Source organism: Cervus elaphus, chromosome 19, assembly GCF_910594005.1.
Source record: "Cervus elaphus chromosome 19, mCerEla1.1, whole genome shotgun sequence".
NCBI classification, from domain to species: Eukaryota; Metazoa; Chordata; class Mammalia; order Artiodactyla; family Cervidae; genus Cervus; species Cervus elaphus.
In genome coordinates, this window is record NC_057833.1 from 77763020 (window position 1) to 77785354 (window position 22335).

At 44.6% G+C, this 22335-nt stretch overlaps 1 protein-coding gene across 5 annotated transcripts in view; it reads right to left on the bottom strand.

Annotated features, from left to right (window-relative positions):
- Window positions 1-18444: 18444 nt before the first annotated feature.
- Window positions 18445-22335, bottom strand: part of IGSF5 (immunoglobulin superfamily member 5) — a 53690-nt gene continuing 49799 nt past the window's right edge. For all 5 annotated transcript variants that reach the window (XM_043874465.1, XM_043874467.1, XM_043874468.1 and 2 more), the window contains one exon: window positions 18445-19076. In XM_043874465.1, coding sequence (XP_043730400.1) covers window positions 18981-19076 — 96 coding nt within the window. In that variant the 3' untranslated portion in view covers window positions 18445-18980. The remainder of the gene's footprint in view (window positions 19077-22335) is intronic.

The window sequence follows — 22335 nt, forward strand, 5'->3', positions numbered from 1 at the left end:
GGTTTGAGCCCTAGTAGGGGCTTCCCTGGTGGTTCAGACAGTAAAGAGTCTGCCTGCAATGCAGGAGACCTGGGTTCAATCCCAGGGTCAGGAAGATCCCCTGGAGAAGGGAATGGCTACCCACTCCAGTATTTTTGCCTGGAGAATTCCATGGACATGGAGCCTGGTGGGCTACAGTCCATGCAGTCGCAAAGAATCAGACACAATTTAGTGACTAACACTTTCACTTTCAGGGAACTAGATCCCACATGCCACAAAGATCAAAGATCCTCTGTGCCAAAACTAAGACCTGAAGAAGCCAAATAAATAAATATTTTTTAAAAAAGAGTACACTGGTGATAACCCAACACAAGACCAACTGTAGCCAATGAGCTCTCACCACAGTCTTCCATTTGGTCATTGAAGCTTAGAGTCATGCATTTTTCAGAGAAGAGATTAGCATTTTGCATTTTGCAGGTGGCTCTTCCAGCTGCCCACGTTGACCCTGAAAAGATAAGCAAGTTTAAAGCCTGTCTCATTCATTCATTTTTGGGTCTAGTTACTCCCATGGGCCTTGGAGAGAACCATTTGTGTCTCAGTGACAAGGGAAGCATGTTCATCAATACCCTTGGGGGCATCTTCATTCATTTGTTTCCTCAGAACTATCACAATCAAAGAGTAGCTGCAAGCTCTGCACAATTCCTTGGCAGTTTGCCAAAAAGGCAGAAAGACTTAGTGTTCAACTCTGGGGATCAGAGATGTATTCATCAAATCTGAGATTTTCCAAGTCCTCCTCCTCTCCTCCTCCCTGATCTTCATGTCTTTGATTGTGAAGTCAGTCAATCAACAGGAAAAGGGAGATGCGGCTCCTTGGCATAGATGCCTTCCAGTGCCTGTGTCCCAGTCCCTCAACCCACTGTCCACCCATCTGAGGAGTTAGGGGAGCCCTCTGACTCATCCTGTGCTTTGCAGCCCCCACTCCTCCTGAGTCAGGCAGTCACTTTTTATCTTTTCCTGTTTGTGCTTCAGGGTCTTCTCAGAAGCTGGGAGAGGAGGAGGAAAAAACTAACCCTCCCATCATGGGGATGGAGTAGGGGAATGAGAGCTGCAACCTCCTGTCCTTCAGGGAGAGGGGTCTTTCCAGGGGTTCCTCCAAGGAGCTCCCAGTCTGGCCCTTCTAGCTCAGCAGCACCTCGGCTGGCTTTATAGTTGAGACTGGGTTCCCAGGTGGAGCTAGTGGTAAAGAACCTGCCTGCCAAAGCAGACGACCTAAGAGATGCGGGTTCAATCCCTGGGTCAGGAAGATCCCCTGAATATCCCACTCCCGTGTTCTTGCCTGGAGAATCCCATGGACAGAAGAGCTTGGAGGGCTATAGGCCATAGGGTCACAAAGGGTGAGACACAGCTGAAGTGACTTAGCATGCATGCATGAAAGTGAAAGTGAAAGTCGCTCAGTCATGTCCAACTCGGCGACCCCATGGACCCTACAGTCCATGGAATTCTCCAGACCAGAATACTGGAATGGGTAGCATTTCCCTTTTCCAGGGGATCTTCCTACCCCAGGGATCGAATCCAGGTCTCCCACATTGCAGGTGGATTCTTTACCAGCTGAGCCACAAAGGAAGCCTAAGAATACTGGAGTGGGTAGCCTATCCCTTCTCCAGCGGATCTTCCCATCTCAGGAATCAAACTGGGGTCTCCCGCACTGCAGGTGGGTTCTTGACCAACTGAACTATCAGGGAAGCCCATGTTCACAAAGTTTATTTCAAATAAACCCTGAGAGGATAACCTCACAGGACCATGTGGCAGGTCTGTTTTAGATCCAGTGCAGTTATGATATAATCATCTGTATGCACAATGAAAAGTAATAAGATTGGCAGTCCATTGCCCTACATGGTGACCCGGGGTCTCCTGCATTGCCTGGCGACATCCATACCTACATATTCGCTTCCCCTCCCCTGCCTCCCTCTCCCCACTCCCTAACTCCTGACTCCTAGAATCACCTTCTTTGGCTGTGGAAGAGATTTAAGCTAAAACTCTATCCTTCTCCCCATCAGTTTCGTGTAGTCAAGAAACTGGGTGAGGAATTAACTGATTTTTTTTTTTTTTAGTTAACTGAATTTATGAGCCAATTTTAAGTGACAATATTGGATTATCTGATAATTTCCCTAATTCCTTGAAAAGTCCTGGCCTGTACATCTGCATTATAGCCATTCTTTGAAAAAATATAAAGTAGACAGACCCAAAAGGCAAAGATGTTTCTGTCTTTTAGGTAATATTAGCGCTTATGAGAGCCAAAATGCAGGTCCACAAGGAGACCATCATAAGCAGCAGCCAACCTTAAAACAAGACTTTGACAAGCCAGTGAGTTGAAAATTTGATGTGGACAGTATCTCATTCTTTGTGTCCTAAGCAGCCTTGGAAAAATCAATGAATGCTTATTGACTGACTCTTCAACTTCAATTAAAGATAGCAAATTAAAGGTTCTGAAGCAAATTTGGTCCTCCATTAGCGGGATAATTTTGTAGTCCCAGAGAAGTCTAAGAGCAAGCCAAGGGTTTATCTCAAAAGTCAGATCACTCAGGGATGCTAAATAAATCCCCCCTCAACTATTCATTTGTAAATTTTATATATCTCTTGCTTACCATGTTTGCTGATTCACATGGCAGAAAAATGTTTTACCAAAGTTTTCCCCTATTTTTTGAATGAACACAAATCATGTCATAGCAACAAGTATTTAAATAATAGTCCTTTATTATTAAGAAATAAAAATATACTTTGGAAAATGTCTATTTTAAAAGATATTTATAGAGTTTAAGGATGAATTCCTATAACTCTAGAGTGTTTGGTTGGGGGTGTTTGGGGTTTCTTGTTTTTGTTATTTGTTCATTTGGTCATCTTTTTGTTTCCTGGTATGTAAAAGGGATAATCTAAAACAAGGGGAGAAATAAATATCAGAATTAGGGTATGACTTTGTTATTGGTAAACTTAAAGATACAAATTTTATAATTGTGAATTATGGAATATCAGTGTCAGGATCTGACACAGATTTCCAAAAATTATTTAAAGGAGGAAAGTTTATTTGAATATCTTAGGTTTACAGATGACAGAAAAGTCCATTCAGAAGAAAAGTTTCTGTAAATAGTCATAAGAAAAGCAGATGATACACTGTTGGTGGGAGTGCAAACTAGTACAGCACCTATGGAGAACAGTGTGGAGATTCCTTAAAAAACTGGAAATAGAACTGCCATATGACCCAGCAATCCCACTCCTGGGCATACACACTGAGGAAACCAGATCCAAAAGAGACACGTGTACCCCAATGTTCATCGCAGCACTGTTTATAATAGCCAGGACATGGGAGCAACCTAGATGCGCACCAGCAGATGAATGGATAAGGAAGCTGTTGGTACATATACACCATGGAATATTACTCAGCCGTTAAAAAGAATTCACTTGAATCAGTTCTAATGAGATGGATGAAACTGGAGCCCCTTATACAGAGTGAAGTAAGCCAGAAAGACAAAGACCAATACAGTATACTAATGCATATATATGGAATTTAGAAAGATGGTAATGATAACCCTATATGCAAAACAGAAAAAGAGACACGGATGTACAGAACAGACTTTTGGACTCTGTGGGAGGAGGCAAGGGTGGGATGTTTTTAGAGAACAGCATCAAAACATGTATATTATCAAGGGTGAAACAGATCGCCAGCCCAGGTTGGATGCATGAGACAAATGCTCAGGGCTGATGCACTGGGAAGACCCAGAGGAATGGGGTGGGGAAGGAGGTGGGAGGGGGGATTGGGATGGGGAATACATATAAATCCATGGCTGATTCATGTCAATGTATGGCAAAAACCACTACAATATTGTAAAGTAGTTAGCCTCCAACTAATAAAAATAAATGGAAAAATATATATAATAAAAAGAAAAAAAAAGAAAAGCAGATGACTTTTAATGTGAACTGGGACCCTTGCAGGTAAGTAGTGCATATGTACAAAGGGACTGTAATAGTCTGCTCAGTCTGCATACACTAGACCACAGAAGGGGTGGCCCTTACCACAGAAATTTATTTTCTCCCAGTTCTAGAGGCTGCAAGTGAGACAGGCTGGGACCTGGGACCCTTTGCAGCAGTGCGGCAGTGTTTGCACCTGGACATACCTCTCGTGGAGAACAAAATAAAAGAAAGCTCTCTGGGATTAAAAATAGCCATGTGTATGCACAGTTGGGGCAAATTCTGTACCTTAAAGACACAAAGAGACCAAAAAACCACACTGCTACTTTTAAAAAGCCCAGAGCAAAAGCAAAGTACTGTGTGTGCCCCTTGCTCTGGACACCACCTAAGGAGTGGGCAGACCCCTAAGCCACCCCTGCAGCCTGATCCTTGAACAAACCTCTACCCTCACCGGGTGTAAGAAACAAGCTTGCCACCCCCCTCCCAGGGAGAGAACAAGCAAGGGAAACTGTGGTTTGTTCTCGTTCCTCCCTGCTGCAGCAGAGACCCCAGCAAAGCCCTGCCTGAATTTCTTGTGCGGCCTCTAGTCAATTTCTACCAATTGGGAAAGGTGAAGAACCCTGGCTGGTAACAGAAGTCCAAGATCAAAGTGCCAGGAAATGTGATTCCTGGTGACCGCTCCTCCTGGCTTGCAGATGGCTGCCTTCTCACCCTATTCTCCTGCGGCCCTTCCTCTGCCAGGTGTGCTCAGAGTGAGAGCGTTCTCTGGTGTCTTCTCCTCCTCTAAGGACACCAATCCATCAGATTAGGGCCCCACCCTACAACCTCATTTAACCCTAATTAGCTCCCAAAGGCCCCACCTCCAAATACCATCATGTTAGGGTCAAGGCTCCAACACAAGAATTTTGAAGAAGACACAATTCATCCATGAGAGGCATCATGCCCTTTGATACTATAATGTATCTTTTTAGAATCTATCCCTGGAGGAGGTCACTGGCAACCCGCTCCAGTATTCTTGCCTGGAGAACCCTATAGACACAGGAGCGTGGAGGGCTACAGCCCATAAGTTGCAAAGAGTTGGACATTGCTGAAGCGACTGAGCACAGAATCTATCCAAAGGAATGATTCCAAATTATGTGAAAACATGTACATAGAGAATTTTCCTTGCAAGAAAATATACAGAACTAACCTAAAGTGTGCAACAACAGTAAAGGACGTAAGAATGACAAAGCCAGAAAAAGAAATGTTATGTAGCCATTAAACATGGCAACTCAAAGATTGTACAGCAACAAGAAAAACAGTTATAATGGTAGGTGCTTTTTTTTTTAAAAGATGAAGGATCAAGTAGCTCTGGGATTGAACTGGCTTTGGGTTTTCTCAGTTATTGTTACCGTTATGAACTGATTTGTTCCTCCCCCCCCCAAAAAAAAACCGATTTGAGGAAGCCCTAGTGTTAGTCGCTCAGTCGTGCCCGACTCTTTGCAACCCCATGGACTGCAGCCCACCAGGCTCCTTTGTCCATGAGATTTTCCAGGCAAGGATACTGGAGTGGGTTGCCATTTCCTTTTCCAGGGGATCTTCCCAACTCAGGGATCAGACCCGGGTCTCCTGCATTTCAGGGAGAGTCTTTACCGACTGAGCTACAAAGGAAGCCCTAACCCCCAGTAAATCAGAACACAACTGCACTTGGAGATGGGACTTTTACAGGTTTGTGTGTGTGTATGCGTCCTTGTCACTGATGCATGTCCAACTCTGTGATCCCACAGACTATAGCCCACCAGGCTCCCCTGTCCAAGGGATTCCCGAGGTAAGAATACTGGAGTGGGTTACCGTTTCCTCCTCCAGGGGATCTTCCCAACCCAGGGTTCAAATTCATGTCTCCTGCATCTCCTGCCTTGCAGGCAGATTCTTTATCATCTGAGTCACCAGGGAAGCATCTGAAAGAGGTAATAAAGGTTAAATGAAGTCACAAGAGTGGACTCTAATCCAACCTGACTGGTGTCCTTAGAAGAAGAAGAAGAAGAGGTGCCAGGGATGCTCCTGCACAGAACAAAGACCATCTGAGGGCACAACCAGAAGAAAGCCATCTGCAAGCCAAGGAGAGAGGCCCCGGGAGAAACCATCCCCATTGACACCTGTGAGAAAATAAAGGTCTGTAGTTCTAAGCCACCAAGTCGGTGGTACTCTGTTATGGCAGACCAAGCTGACTGATCCCATCACCTTGAAGGAACCAAAGACTTGATAATCCCTAAGATGCTCTGCGCTCAGGTAGGAGCTGAAGTGCAGAAAGGTTTTCCTCTGTGTTCAGGCCCTGTCCTCAGCTTTCACCCGACCCTGCACACCTGCCTCTCTGAGTTTCCCGAGCTTCTGGGAGCTCTTGCTCCCTCCCCTGCTCCCTGTCCCTGCTGGGCTGGCAGGTGTGATTGAGTGTCTTCATCGCCCAGCCCAGCATCAGCCTCAGATCGTCCTTTGGGCTTGGGACTTGAGGGTGGAGCTTTGCGGGTATCCCTGAACCTCCTTCCTGTGAAGGTCCAGCTGCTCTATATCTCCAATGAGTCCTACAAGAGCACTCCCTGCCCTCCCCAGCGACAGGAGATGCTAGTGGTGTCAGTGTAGGATGCTGGGCCAGTGCTCTCTCCATCCATCTCAATGGACATGAGCTTGAGCAAACTCCTGGAGATAGTAGAGGACAGGGAAGTCTGGCATGCTGCAGTCCACAGAGCCACAAAGAGTCAGACACATCTTAGTGACTGAACAACAACTCCCAGGTAGAGGAGCTGTCTCTCCAGGTAGAGGGTCTGACTTCTTTCCTTCCTTCAGCATCAATCGTTGTGTACCTGCATCTTGGAGGCTACAAACCCCATTGCCTCCTTTCCTATCTGGAGAAGGGAATGGCAACCTGCTCCAGTATTCTTGCCTGGAAAACCCTACAGACAGAGGAGCCTGGCGAGCTATGGTATGGGGTCACAAAGAGTTGGGCGTGACTGAGCAACTGAACACATCGGTTTAAGGCTTCAAGTGATGGGTCAGGCTTTAGGGTGGGGTTTACTGCTCCCCTCCCCTCACTCTGCCCCTGCAATGGTATCTAATATAGTCTGCAGGCCTGCATCACCAACTGGGCTCTCTCCAGCCTAACCCAGTCTGCCTGGAGAGTTCTGATGGAGTTCCATAGGAGAGAGTCTGGGGGTGGGTCCAAGTCCCATTAAGTCTAGGGGTCTCTTTGCTGCCATGTTAGTCCACACTAGGTTTGTAGCAATTAATTAAAAATTTTGCTGACTTCTTTGGAACACTCTGATGACAGGAGTGACTTCATCTCTGTTCTGAGGCAGTACTTGTGACTGGAGGGAAGAACTTCGCCCCTTGAAATTGAGGCTACTCGATTGCCCCTAAGATGAGTTCAGGAAAAACTTATCTGGCTTCTTCTCCAGAAAGTCTGAGTGATGTTCTTTCCAGCTTTCTCCACCCTAGGCAGAAGTGGGACCCACATACAATTTTAAGTGATGTGTTTGCTGCATGTAAATACTGAATTCAGCACCAGAAGAAATAAGCTTCACAAACAAGAAACATCAAGCCCAGAACTATAAATACCATGAGGCTCTGATATCCCTGATAATTCTCCAACACTCAAAATTATTCCAAGGAGAATGTAAACAGTTAAGAAAAATGACAGATGGGAAGAGATGAAATGGATACAGCCACTAGGGAAGACTATATGGAGATTCCTTAAAAAACTAGAAATAAAACCACCATATGACCCAGCAATCCCACTCCTAGGCATAACTGAAAAATTATGAAAAAGGGAACCAAAATTAAAAAAGATACATGTATCCCATTGTTCATTGCAGCACTATTTACAACAGCTAGAACATGGAAGTAACCTAGATAGATGAATGGATAAAGCAGTTGTGGTACATATACATGATGGAATATTACTCAGCCATAAAAAGAAACACCTTCGAGTCAGTTCTGATGAGGTGGATGAACCTAGAACCTATTATACAGAATGAAGTAAGTCAGAAAGAGAAAGATAAATATCATATTCTAATGCACATATACAGAATCTAAAAAATGGTACTTCAGAATTTATTTACAGGGCAGTAATTGAGAAACAGACATACAGAATAGACTTATGGACATGGGGAGAGGGGAGGAGAGGGTGAGATGTATGGAAAGAGTAACACGGAAACTTACATTCCTATGTGTAAAATAGATAGCCAACGGGAATTTGCTGTGTCTCAGGAAACTCACACAGGGGCTCTGTATCAACCTAGAAGTGTGGAATGGGGAGGAAGATGGGAGGGAAGTTCAAAAGGTCGGGGACATATGTATACCTATGGCTGATTCATGTTGAGGTTTGACAGAAAACAACAAAATTCTGTAAAGCAATTATCCTTCAATTAAAAAATAAGTTAAAAAGAAAAAAACAAAAAGATACATGCACTTTTATGTTCATAGCAGCACTATTCACAATAACCAAGACATGATAGCAATCTAAATGTCCATCGACAGATGAATGCATAAAGGTGTGGTATGTATACAATGGAATACTATTCAGTCATAAAAAAGAATGAAATAATGCCATTTGCAGCCACATGGATGGACCTAGAGATTATCATACTAAGTGAAGTCAAAGACAAATATCAAATGATATTACATGTGGAATCTAAAATATGACACACATGAACTTATCTATGAAATAGACTCACAGATGTAGAGGACAGCCTTGTGCTTACTAAGGAGCAGGGAGGGATGGATTGGGCGTTTGGGATTAGCAGATGCAAATTGTTATATATAGAATGGATAAACAATGAGGTCCTACTGTATAGCACAGGGAACTATTTTCAATATCCTGTGATAAACCACAATGGAAAAGAATGTGTGTATATGTATAACTGAACAACTCTGCTGTATCGCAGAGATTAACACAACGTTGTAAATCAACTATACTTTAATCAGATAAATTTTTAACTAATTAAGGTGATATAAAAGGGAAGTCATTTATAAGACTATAGAAATAAGGCCTGGTAGGACCCCCCAGTGGCTCAGCAGGTAAAGAATCTGCCTGCAGTGCAGGAGACATGGGTTCAATCCCTGGGTTGGGAAGGTCTCCTGGAGGAGGAAATGGCAACCCACTCCAGTATTCTTGCCTGAAGAATCCCCATGGACAGAGGAGCCTGGTGGGCTACAGTCCACCGAATCGCAAAAAATCAGACATGACTGAGCACACAAACACAGAACTAAACCAGAAGACATATGAAGTCATCAGATCCCTGAGTCCACGCTGAGAATTACCAGGATGCAGCAGCTATAAATCCAGACGGATCCCTGGGCACTGTATGAGCAACTCAAATACTCAGAATAGCGGTGCTATTGGGATGCACTTTTCCAGAATGGCGAACAAGTCTTGAGGAAGCTCCTCCCTAAACCAACTTTAATCTTCTGTTGATTGTCAAGGTAACTGTGTTTATAGAGAAGTCAATGTACTTTACATGCATGATAAATATACTTTATTATTGTATTTATTGTGAGATATTTATAGTGAAAAATAGGCTCAGGTTAAATTAATCCCTGGATATATGCCCAGCAGCAGGAATGCTGCATCATGTGGCAACTTTATTTTTAGTTTTTTAAGGAACCTCTAATTTTAGTTTCTTAAGGCACCTCCATACTGTTCTCCATGGTGGATGCACCAATTTACATTCCCACCAACAGTGTAGGAAGGTTCCCTTCTCTCCATACCCTCTGCAGTCGCTTCTTTGCAGGCTGTTTCCCCTGCACCAGGCTTCTGGAGGCCTCTAGTCTTCCCTAGTGGCTCAGAGGTTAAAGCGTCTGCCTGCACTGCAGGAGACCCGGGTTCGATTCCTGAGTTGGGATGATTCCCTGGAGAAGGAAATGGCACCCCACTCCAGTACTCTTGCCTGGAGAATCCCATGAAGGGAGGAGCCTGGTAGGCTATAGTCCATGGGGTCACAAAGAGTCGGACACGACTGAGTGACTTCACTTTTCACTTTCACTTTTTAGTCTCCAAAAAAGGGAAAATTTAACTCAGTAATGACTCCCCCAAAAGAAAATAAATCACAGCGATTTCTTTGAGCCACAGTTCGGTGCCTATGTCCCCTTGACTGGAGATACTGCGGGACCAGGTGAGCCAAGGAAGAGAGAGTGGCCACTAACATGCATTAGTCAAAATGGGCCTGGAGGGCCTGGAGGTTCTGAAAACAAGGTGAGCCACAGCAGAAGAGCAAAGCCCATTTCCATGTGCCCACGCTGCTTCTGAAATGAAGCATTCATTTTGCAGGAGTGTATCCACCACGTGGAACATGCCTGCCCTGATAGGAACAACTCCAGGGCCATAGGCAGCTGGTGGGTAAGGAGCCAGCCCACCTTCATGGAATTTAGTGGGCGAGTAGCCAGTCAGTAATTAATCATACAATTACGTCATTAGTGCAATGAAGGAGACAGCGAAGGTGACATATTAATTGTGTCGAGGCATTAACCCAGCAGGGAAGGAGTCAGAGTTCCATCAAGGAAGCAGGAAGCTCTGTTACAGAATGCTGTTGTTCGGTCGCTCAGTTGGGTCCAATTCTGTGACCCTTTGGACTGCAGCATGCCAGGCTTCCCTGTCCTTCGCTATCTTTTGGAGTTTGCTCAGATTCATGTCCGTTTAGTCAATGATGCTAACTATCTCGTCCTGTCACCCGCTTCTTCTCCCGCCCTCAATCTTTCCCAGCATCAGGGTCTTTTCCAATTAGTCGACTCTTCGCATCAGGTGGCCAAAGGATTGGAGCTTCAGCTTCAGCATCAGTCCTTCCAATGAATATCCAGGACTGATTTCCTTTAGGATGGACTGGTTTGATCTTGCAGTCCAAGAGATTCTCAAACATCAGAATAAAGGATTAATCATCAGAATTCCACCTCCCACATCACAGACATGCTGGGGAAGGAAAGGCCCAGAAGGGGAGGGTTGGAGGGTCAGAAAAGAGGCCCTAGGCAGGGCCTGTGAGGGGAAGCTGAGAAGCCCGGGTGAGCATGGCCCCTGCAGTCGGGCCACAGCAGAGGAGTGAGATGAGAAGCGATAGTCAGCAGCCACATGAACTAGAACCTGGGAAGAAACACAGCCTTTCTCTCAGCTCGAGCACCCCAACGACACAGGTGCCCTGCAGAAGCCAGCAACCTTCCCTGCAGAGCTTCACGCACCTGCCAGGACCCAGAGAAGCAGGGGAAAAGGTCATGGGCAAGCCAGAAGGGCTGGCAGCAGGCCAACCTCGGCAGGGGTGAAGGCCAAAGGCACCTGGACTTCCTCGTGTGTCGTCACTGGGCCTTCATGTCCACCTCCCGAAATGCAGGCATCTTTCTGTGTGGCCAGCTCCCACCTGGAACCACAGCAGCCAGAGTCACCAACTAACAGTGCAGAAGTGTCCAGAGGCCTCACCAAAGAGAAGCTGAAGGATCAGCTGGAGTCGCATAAAGTGAAGGAAGGGGGGAGTGGATGATCCAAGCAGGTACAAGGCCCTGGAGTGGGTGGACCCATAGATCCCTGTGGTACCTTCTGCACTGAAGTGACCAATGTGGAGAGTGATGCCTGGCCAGGGAGGGTTGGGGGAATACCCCGCTGGGCCTCGGAGGCCATGGCAGGGTTTGAGATTTCATCCTAAGAGCGATGGAGAGGCAGGGGAGAGTCGCCCAGCACACACAGCAGGCAGAGAACCTTCCCTGGAGCCTGAAAGGCCTGGGGTCAGAAGGCACACGGGTCTGTCTGTGACTGTATCTTGTGACTTCACTTGGCTCATTGGAACCACGCTGGACTAAGCGAGGACTCACTGACACAACCCAGGAAAGTGTCCTTGTGTGGAGGTAGGTCAGCACACTGCTGATTCAGAGGACCACAGAGCGACTGTGTCGGTCTCTGCGGGCCGAGTGGTCTCGGTCACAGCTCTTTTCAACTCTGTCATCAGGCCTGAATATAGCCCCAGAAAACACATCCACGTCGACTGGCTTCTGATAAAACCCCGCTTGTGGACACTGACATTTGAATTGCACATAGTTTTCACCTCATAAAACATTATTCTTCTTTTGATTTTGTTCAACCATTTAAAAATGCAAAAACCATCCTTAGTTCATGGGCCATATAGAACTTAGCAGCAGCTGAACTTGACTCAGGAGCACATATACATACACACCATACAAAACACAAACACAGCACACACACATCACACACTCACATGCACAAACACAGAACACAAACAGATACATTCACATATACAAAAACAGCACACACACATACACACCATACAAATAAACACACAAACACAGCACACACACACACACAGCACAACTGTGAAGAGGCTGCTCTAAGCCTCCAGGCTGACTACACGGCCTTTTAGTTCAGTCCAATTTGTCCATTCTGAGTGAAACAAAACTAGATCAACTGTAATTTTTTAAATTGGTTTTTGATTTAGACAATCATTGTTATTCTTTGAACTACCTTAGACTTTATTAGCCATGAAACTGGAGCATTACCAAGAGTTGCTAAATTAAGTTACTCTGTGAAACATCCTACATTCTTAAGGTTTCTGTAGAGAAACATAATCAATACATCAATACATCCCCCATAGACGTTACTAGAATCTTATAAATTGTCTGCTTTGTCAACCCAGTATGATTATGAGGCCAGGCACGAACCGCTCCGTCTGAAGCCATAGGGTGAGCGATGATTCTCACAAATCTTCCCACCAGCCCACAGGGTCAGAATCTCATTATAGTCTTAGAAATAATGTGTCTCACTCAACAAAAGAAGACGATTGTGGGGTTGTTTCAGCTCTGGACCCAGACTGCTGCCTCAAATTCTGCCTTTCCCAAGTTAAGAAGCCAGAGCACCTGCTTCATAAGTGTTACAGCGTGAGCCTCACCTGAGGCCGCCGCCTGTGGCATGATTTACAGGCTGTGCAGGGTGAGAATTAAATATTTACCAACTGCAGGGGAACGAGGCTCCTTCCAAACGCTGTAGGGATAAGGAAAGTCTGCACGCACTCGGAGCAGGGTGACCTCGGTCCTAAGAAGTGGACCATGTCTGGTGAGCACAGGTCAGGGGAGTGGGGAGGTGGGCATCTCCAGAAGGGACTTCAGGGGTTCACCGTTCAACCCCTTTGTTCTACTGACGCATCACCAAAGATAAAACCCACTAAAGTTCAATGCAGCCAAATTCCTTTCCTCCAATATGTGTCCTCTTGGGGTAAATGGATTCACCCCAAGAAGAAGTGGAACCCTGCCAGGCTCAACATCTTTCCCTGTGACATCACAAGCACATTCTCGATGCCTCAATTTCTGTTCCCTAAATGTCATCAGGAGTCTTCTCCCTGCCCTTCCCATCCATCAGCCACACTCACCCCTCTCCATCCTGCGTGGATGCCATTAGCAAGCTCTCTGGAGTCCTGGCTCTGGTCGGGCTCGGTGAGCAGCAGAGTGAGGAGACAGTGTCTGTTACCTGACTCCCTCCCAGACAGTTGTCCATGGCTTGGCTGTGTCCCTCTACCTGTGGCCCAGCAACTGTCAGGGGCCTTCTCTGTGCAGGCCTGGCCACCTCTCGTGCCCCATCAGTCCTGTGGATGGTGACCTAAATGTCCTGCAAGGGTCTGCTGGATCACCATCTATCCCATTCTACCTGGCCGAACCCCTTCCCCTGGAATAGCCTATCTCTTCCTCCGTCTGAGACCCACATTCTCATCTGCGTCTCACCTGGGTCAGTCCACCCACAAAGAGGACTGTCCTCCGTCTTTGCACAGGACACATGTTCTTCCCAAAGGGCATGTTGCTGTTGTTGTTTAGTCATTAAGTCATATCTGACTCTTTGTGACCCCACAAACTGCAGCACACCAGGCTTCCTTGTCCTTCACTCTCTTCCTGAGTTTACTTAAAACGCATGTCCATTGAATCAGTGATGCCATCCAACCATCTCATACTCTGTCATCCCCTTCTCCTCCTGCCCTCAGTCTTACCCAGCATCAGAGTCTTCTCTGATAAGTCCGTTCTTCGCATCAGCTGACCAAAATATTGGCACTTCAACTTCAGCATCAGTCCTTCCAATGAATATTCAAGGCTGATTTCCTGAATGATTTGAGTCCTACTTTACCAGCTGAGCCACCAGGGAAGCCCTAAGTAAACAAAGGAAAATCCTTAACTCCTTGGGGCAGGCTTGGAATCTGACAGTGTAACCAATGTCAAAGAACCTGAAAGGATGGGCAGGTGTGGTCTCCCTGGGTATCATTTTGTGACTCAAGGCTTTGAGGGACACTTGTTTAAATGCATCTGTAGCTTCATTGGTCTTTCATTGGCAGAGAGGCATATGTATCTTTCAGAGAAACGTCCTTGGATACGATGCTTTAACTTCCCTCACCCCTTCCCCCAAGCCTGCTTCAGCTCTGTGCATTGCAGGGGTGAGAGAGGTTTATCACATCAGCAAAATCCCATTATCAGTTGAGAGCTGCCCTGGGGTTTGCAGGATTCCTAAATAGAAGCTGGCAAGTACACAGACATAACACTGAGAGCAAACACAGACTGCGTGTTTGTGTAAAACAGCCCATCCTTGACACACCAAGGTCATTTCCAAGTAGATAGTTCTAGGTCAGCACTATCCAAGAAGCTTTCTGCAGCAATGAAATCTGTAACCTACATGTCGGACATAGCAGCCACTAGCCACACATGGTATTGAGCACTTGACATGTGGCCACTGGGTTTGAGGAAATCAATCATATCTCATTTAATTTCAAATAATTTAAATGCAAATAGCCACATGTGTCTATGGTATTGGATAGGTCAACTCTAGATAGTTCCGTTTGTAAAATGTTCATACCTCTTGTAAAATAACAACTAGCCAGGGTACTTCCCTGGTAGTCCAGTGGCTGAGACTCCATACTCCCAATGCAGGGTACCTGGGTTTCCTTCCCAGTCAGGGAACTAGATCCCCTATGCTGCAATTAAGACTGAACACAGCCAAATAAATAAACAAATATTTTTTTTAAATAAACTAGCCAAAGATCCCTTTGAGAAAGCTAACTCACGGAATAAGCTACTATTAGAGCCTGTTTACTCATAATATAGGAAAACTTCCCAGAATCTAATGAATGAAAAAAATATTATAGACTGATTCACCAAGCATGTAGCAAGTTGGAGAGATTTCTATGGAGATCATTTGGCATCATTCTCCAGAGTTTAAAACTTAAAGTTCAATTGTATTCTACATGCAACACCCCCCCAACTCCTAAAATAAACACAAGAATATGATTCTTATAGAAGACAGATGGCAAGTATTCATTAGATGTCCATATACTATCTTTCTCAATATTGACCTATTTGATGTCAGTATTTACTCAATGCCTACAGAATGCTAGATTCTGTAGAGGCTACAAAAGGCGTAAATGACATAATATTTGCCTTGTCCCAGGATCCAAATTCTGTGGCAATTTAAGGAAAGCAAACCATGAAGTGGAAAATACAGAATTTACTCATCAAACAGCTCTGCTTAAAGGGTCTCCTGAACACTCTGGTCTTTATTCTTTCTCATTCAGGGATGGAGGCGGGAGACAGAATCATGTTGACAGGAAGTAAAGAAGTCTTGATAATAAACAAGAGTCTCATTTTTAAGCAGTTGTATTGGCAATTAATGTTTCTCATTAAAAACATTTAATTTTCTCATTAAAAGGACTCTCAGGAAAGTGATATAGCAATATTCATGGCTTTCTGAAATTTTGCACTTTTAGTTTCACCCTTCAAGAACATAGGTGACCAATTCCCTCACATTAGGGACACAGTCTTATAAGAGGTATTTTTTTCAGGATCTTCTAAGTAGTGGTGATATTCAAAGTATTTGACAACCTGAAAGACTGAAGGCAGGATGAGAAGGGGATGACAAAATGAGATGGTAGGATGGCATCACCGACTCAATGGACATGAGTTTGAGCAAGCTCCAGGAGTTGGTGATGGACAGGGAAGCATGGCAGTGCTGCAGTCCATGGGGTCTGCAAACGGTCAGACATGACTGAGCAACCCAACTGAACTGAACTGAAAGCAGGAAAGCCACCCAATCAGAATGGACAGGGTAGATGAGCCAACCAATCAGAATAATTAGTCTAGGTACACCAACAAATCAGAATGCATAGTGCATGGGAACCACCCAATCAGAAAGGATATTTGTAAGTACATCAACCAATCAGAATGGATAATATATGGGAACCAGCCATTCAGAACAGGTACAGAGCAGAACACAGTCCCATGTTGTGCCAGCAAATCTCCCTTGAGTTAGTCATCAATTCATAGAAGAGGGTCCAGGGTAGGGGCTGACTGTAATTTAAGATAAAAAAAAGTATTTTATATCATGATAGTATACAGATACACATCATTTTATTATGCTTTGCTTTATTGTGCTTCATAGATATTGCATTTACAGACTGAAGGTTTGTGACACCCAGCAGAAGTCTATCAGTGCCATTTTTCCAGCAGCCTTTGCTCACTTCCTGTCACTGTGTCACAGTTTGGTAATTCTCACAGTATTTCAAACTTTCATTATTATTATACTTGCTGCGGTTGTGGATGTAAAATGTTGCCTGCCATAGCAGCAAACAAAGGATGCTGTGGCCATCAAGCCATCAGCCACTGCAGTCGGCCCTGAAGGTGAGCCCTGAGGGACCCAGGATAGGAAAGAACAAGATCCTGGCTCCAGACAGTTGAGATGCACAGAAAATGAATGATTTCAGCGAGCACAGGCTCTTGTATCTCCCCATACATAGAAAAACACTGAATTGCTTAACTTGAGATGTCTGGTTTTCTTTAATTAACGGTCATCTTTTGATGACTATCTGGTCATTGTTGCAAAAACTCCTCCATATCCTGTCTCCTCCCTTACCTCTTGGGAGCAGTTCCTCGGAGCTCAGTAGGAGGCTGCATTCCAGGCTTGATGGCTTTAGAAAATTTGCCAAATTAAAAAATTCTCCGTTTTTAGGTTGGGTAGTTTTTTTTCAATTGATAACCTGTGATCAGTGATTTCTGATGTGACTCTTGCAGAAAGCTTGCAACTCACTGACCACTCAGATGATGGCGAGCATCTTTTAGCAAGAAAATATTTTTTTAATTAAGATGTGTGCATTGTTCTTTTAGACATAACACAAAGGCACATTCAATAGACTACAGTATATGTAAATATAACTTTCACATACTCTGGGAATCCAAAAAAAAAAAAAAATTGTGTGACTTGCTCTATTGCTGTGGTCTGGAACCAAACCTACAACATTTCTGAGGTCTGCCTGTAGAGACTTCTTTGTGAATAGACTAGCACACAGGAGTGTATGATAAGAAACATCATCATCACAATGAATGTGTGTCTTTTACCAGATAACTCTAAGGAATTCACTGCTGCTGCTAAGTCACTTCAGTCGTGTCCGACTCTGTGCGACCCCATAGACGGCAGCCCACCGGGCTCCTCTGTCCATGGGATTCTCCAGGCAAGAACAGTGGAGTGGGTTGCCATTTCCTTCTCCAATGCATGAAAGTGAAAAGCGAAAGTGAAGTCAGTCAGTCGTGTCCAACTCTTAGCGACCCCATGGACTGCAGCCCACCAGGCTCCTCTGTCCATGGGATTTTCCAGGCAAGAGTACTGGAGTGGGGTGCCATAAAATCCTAATACTTCTGAAAAGTCAAATTCTATCTTGACAATAGCATGGTTGGGCCTGGGGGGCTCAGGGGAGTTGCTAATTACTACATCGCAGTAATCTGCACCAACCAGTGCAGAGCTCAGTCAAATCATAGGCCAACCTCTACGTTAAATATGAAGAAATGGGGTCGTCAGCAAAATACACTGTGAATCTCTACATGGAAAATGAAAAAAGAATTTTTAATAGAGGTCTCCTGTTTTGTTTCTTGGTTCTTAAACTCTATGATTATTTAAACCATTTAAATAGTAAAGAGTTAAGAAGAACAATAAAAGGTTTTTTGGTGTCTTCCCTTTTATTTATGAGAGAACGTTATTGCCCATATCCAGTTTGTTCATGGCTGGAGATACATCCCCCAAACAGCAAAATCCACATCTAACTCATCTGAGGACATGAGAACAAGATTGATAAGGGAGCAGATAAAAATGAATGTCTTCATGTCAATATCCAATAATAAGATATTTCTCAAGGTGCACTTCTGCTTTAGAATGTAATATTATTTATAACCTACAACTTATGATTTTTCTGGGCAATTTCAGTCATCTGATGGATCCTAATGTTTAATCCTCTTTTTTCCCACAGATAATATGCAATAATACCTACATAGTTCAGTTCAGTTCAGTTCAGTCGCTCAGTCGTGTCCGACTCTTTGTGACCCCATGAATCGCAGCACGCCAGGCCTCCCTGTCCATCACAAGCTCCCGGAGTTTACTCAAACTCATGCCCATCGAGTCGATGATGCCATTAAACCATCTCATCCTCTGTCGTCCCCTTCTCCTCCTGCCCCCAATACCTCCCAGCATCACGGTCTTTTCCAATGAGTCAACTCTTTACATGAGGTGGCCAAAGTATTGGAGTTTCAGCTTCAGCATCAGTCCTTCCAATGAACACCCAGGACTGATCTCCTTTAGGATGGACTGGTTGGATCATAAATATTATCTTCAAGAGACTGTAGATAATAAAGACCTCTTAAACGTCACAATGGGATGTAGACATATCTGCCATTTGCTGGGTTAGCAAGCAGGAGTGTTGAGTGATGAGAAGCATTATCATAATGAATGTGCAACTTTTACTTAGTAACTATGGAATTCGCTGAAATCTTGAAATATTTTAAAAGTCAAATTCCACTTTAGAAGCTGGGAAAATGGAGTCCTTCTCTCAAAATAAAATATCCATTCTGATGATGAAAACACTGCTTCTTCCAGGTCATGCTGCAAAGCGGGAGCCCAGCGTTAGAGTGACGGCAGTGATGACATCACAGTAAGCGATGATGACATCGTGAGCAGTGAGATGTAGGTCCTCAGTCAAGAGCCATGTGAAGCCAAAGGGATGTCTGTACTATACCAAAGTCACATTCCTGACCTTCTTAGGACTGCCCATGTTAAAGGAAACCGGTGGGTGATTTGCTGGGCCCAGTTGGTGGTGATTAGACTCCTGAAGACAAAGGAAAAAAAAGGATGAATTGAGTTGCTTGAGATCACCATAAAAGGCACATATGAGAAGAAAGCTCCACTCATCAGCAAAGATAAAATGAGGATGTAGAGAGGAATACAACGTTAGCATGTGTCTTTCCTTTATGATTTTCAGTACAACACTCTAGACACTTCCCAAATTCAGGGCCTAAAGAGAGATCCAATTCAAAGAATCTAGAATGTGTATGAAGGCAAATTACAGCAAAAATTCACGATTTTTTTTTTTAATATTCCAAATTCTCCCTATTATGTGAAAATATAAAATATTTTCAACCTTCTTTAAGTAACACACTCCTTCCTAAAGGAAGGGAGCAAAATTGATGAACTGACTCCATGTAGATCACCCATCTATCTCCTCAGACAGTTTTCCTGGCTCTTACATTCCCCTTCTGAAATGTGCTCCCAAGCAGAACACTCACTCCTCCAAGGGGCCAATGCTTGTGGAAGAGTGTTTCCCTGTTAGAATACATGCAGTATATCTGGAGAAAAACATGATCTGAAAGGATACACGCATCCCAGTGTTCACTGCAGCACTGTTTACAATAGTAAAGACATGGAAGCAAACTAAATGTCCATCGACAAAAGAATGGATAAAAAAGGAGGTACATAATACAATGGAATATTAGCCATTAAAAAGAATGAAATAATGCCATTTGCAGGAACATGGATGGACCTAGAGATTGTCATACTGAGTGAAATAAGTGAGACAGAGAAGGAGAAATACCACATGACATCCCTTAGATGTGGAATCTAAAAGAAATGATTCAAATGAACTTACAAAACAGAAGCACACTCACAGACTTAGAGAACAAACTATGGTTGCAGAGGAAAAGATAGGGGGAAGGGACAGCTAGGGCATCTGGGATGGGCATGTACACACTGCTATATTTTAAATGGATAACCAAAAAGGACCTACCGTATAGCACAGGGAAGTCTGCTCAATGTTATGTGGCAGCCTGGATGGGAGGATGGGTTTTGGGAGAATGGATACATGTATATGTATGGCTGAGTCCCTTCCCTGTTCGCCTGAGACTATCACTACATAGTTAATTGTCTACACAGGTAGCGCTAGTGGTAAAGAACCCACTGGCCAATGCAGGAGACGTAAGAGATGCAGGTTCATTCCCTGGGCCCAGAGGATCCCATGGAGAAGGAAGGGCATGGTAACCCACTCCAGTATTCTTGCCTGGAGAATCCCATGAACAGAGGAGCCTGGCGGGCTACAGTCCACGGGGTTGCAAAGAGTCAGACACGACTGAAATGACAGCACACATGCATACACCAATGCAAAATAAGAAGGTTTTAAAAAATAAAATAAAAAATAAATTACATGCAGTGTATTTTCCTGCCCATCCTGAAGATGCTGGCTCAGACTGCAGGGCCCTGGAGCTGCATTTAACATCTTAAATAATGTAACCGGGCACCATGAATAATTAACGTCACAATGGAAAGGCAGCGAGTCTTGCGGATGGCACCACTCTGACTCCTGGTCTTAATTCATTGATTCCCGGTCACACAAGGAGAACCTTGTGGCTGACGGGGCTACATCGTGCCACAAGGATGGTGCTTCTGTTGTGACGATGCTTGGGATTTTGCTGTTGTTTGCCTTTTCCCCATGACATGGTTGCACCAACCAATGTTGTTTTCTAAATTTATCAAGTTTATTTCTGTTGGTCTCAGTAAGGAAGAGATAAGCAGGGAAGACATAACCCAGGTTTCAAATTATTCATAAGTTCATCCCCCCAAACTAACAGACTTGGAAGGGAAGACACAGAATTGCCTGAAATAACCAGAAAAAAATGGACTGCCAGTGAGTCAAGGAGAGGAAAAGGAGGATTGTTTGTTTTAAATATTCATCATGATGCGAAATATTTGCAAATCCCATGGTTTTGTATCCAAATAAAAGAAGCTTTCCTTTCTCATTGACTGCAATTTTCAGGAAGAAATTTCTGACTTCATCAGTTTTGTGCTAATGAATTAATGGACAGTGACAACTACATTAACTGTACCCCATCAACAGAAATTCTTGTCTGGAAAATAACATCAGTGTTATATAACTTAACTGGAGATGCAACCAGAATAGAAATAATCAGGAAGAAAAGTGTCATGTTTTGATTAATGCAAATTTTGAAATTTGCATTTTTTTTTACCTTCTGAGGTTTTTACCTTCTGAGGCTTCCTAAAATTTAGTGCATGATCTGGGATTTCTACAGCCTAAAATCCTCTTTTATTCATTCATATTGAAAGCATTGTGTCTTCAGACCCACATAAAACACGGGAGATTTAAAAAGTGTTCCCCAACTATGATGCCTCATGGTTATGGAGTGTTTCAACATCAGGACACTTCCGTGTGACCCTCTTCACAGCCCCCAACAAGCATCTTGAATCCTCTGTGCCCTGCAGCAAGCTCCCCGCGTGGGGTCATGAACACAGGTCATTCCAAATGCACAGATGTAAGTGAAGCTCCGAAACTCAGGGATGGCGTGCCCTTAGGAACAATGCAATGCGTGTCTGTTATGTTTTCACACTGAGCCACAAACACTTTTCTTCCAAGTAGATTGCCCAGAAGCACAGTAAAAATGTCCATTCTTCAGCCATATCTCCCAGAGATTCTGGCCCAGAAAGTCTGGAAGAGACTCAGGAGGGAGGATTTTAACAAGCCCCCGAAGTGAGTCTCTGTCCTGAGGAGAGAGGTACTCAGTCCACTGGTACCCAGACTAACGTGTTTCTAGGTGCCGGCTTCATCTCCACGCTCAGAGAGCATTCTTTGGGACCCAGAATACAGGAAAAATACCCCCCATCTCTTCCAGTTGTGACAATAATAAGGACTTTCTCAGCCCCAGGTAGAGGAGTCCCAAGTTCAGGGGGACCCGGCAGGGCAGTGGGATGAGAGGTGGGGATGAGCATGGGAGGTGCTCCAGGAGGCTATCGGGGGCCACTTCCCTTGGTTTAAAAGCCTTCGACTCCCAGTGGACTGACCTACACCAACTATGGCCCCTGGTAGCTCCAGACCACAGTGGCTGGTCTTATGTGGAGGCAACCTCCAGCCCACGGCTTGTCCCCAGTGACACTGCCCCAGAGCTGAGCCCTCAACCCCTTCTGAAGTCCTCAAGGACCATCAACACTGAAAGAACCAGAGACAGCCAAGGATCTGAAAAAAGGGGTTCCCCATGACAGCTATGCTGACTTTCCCATGGCAGTGCGGGCCTCCGGTGTTCTGG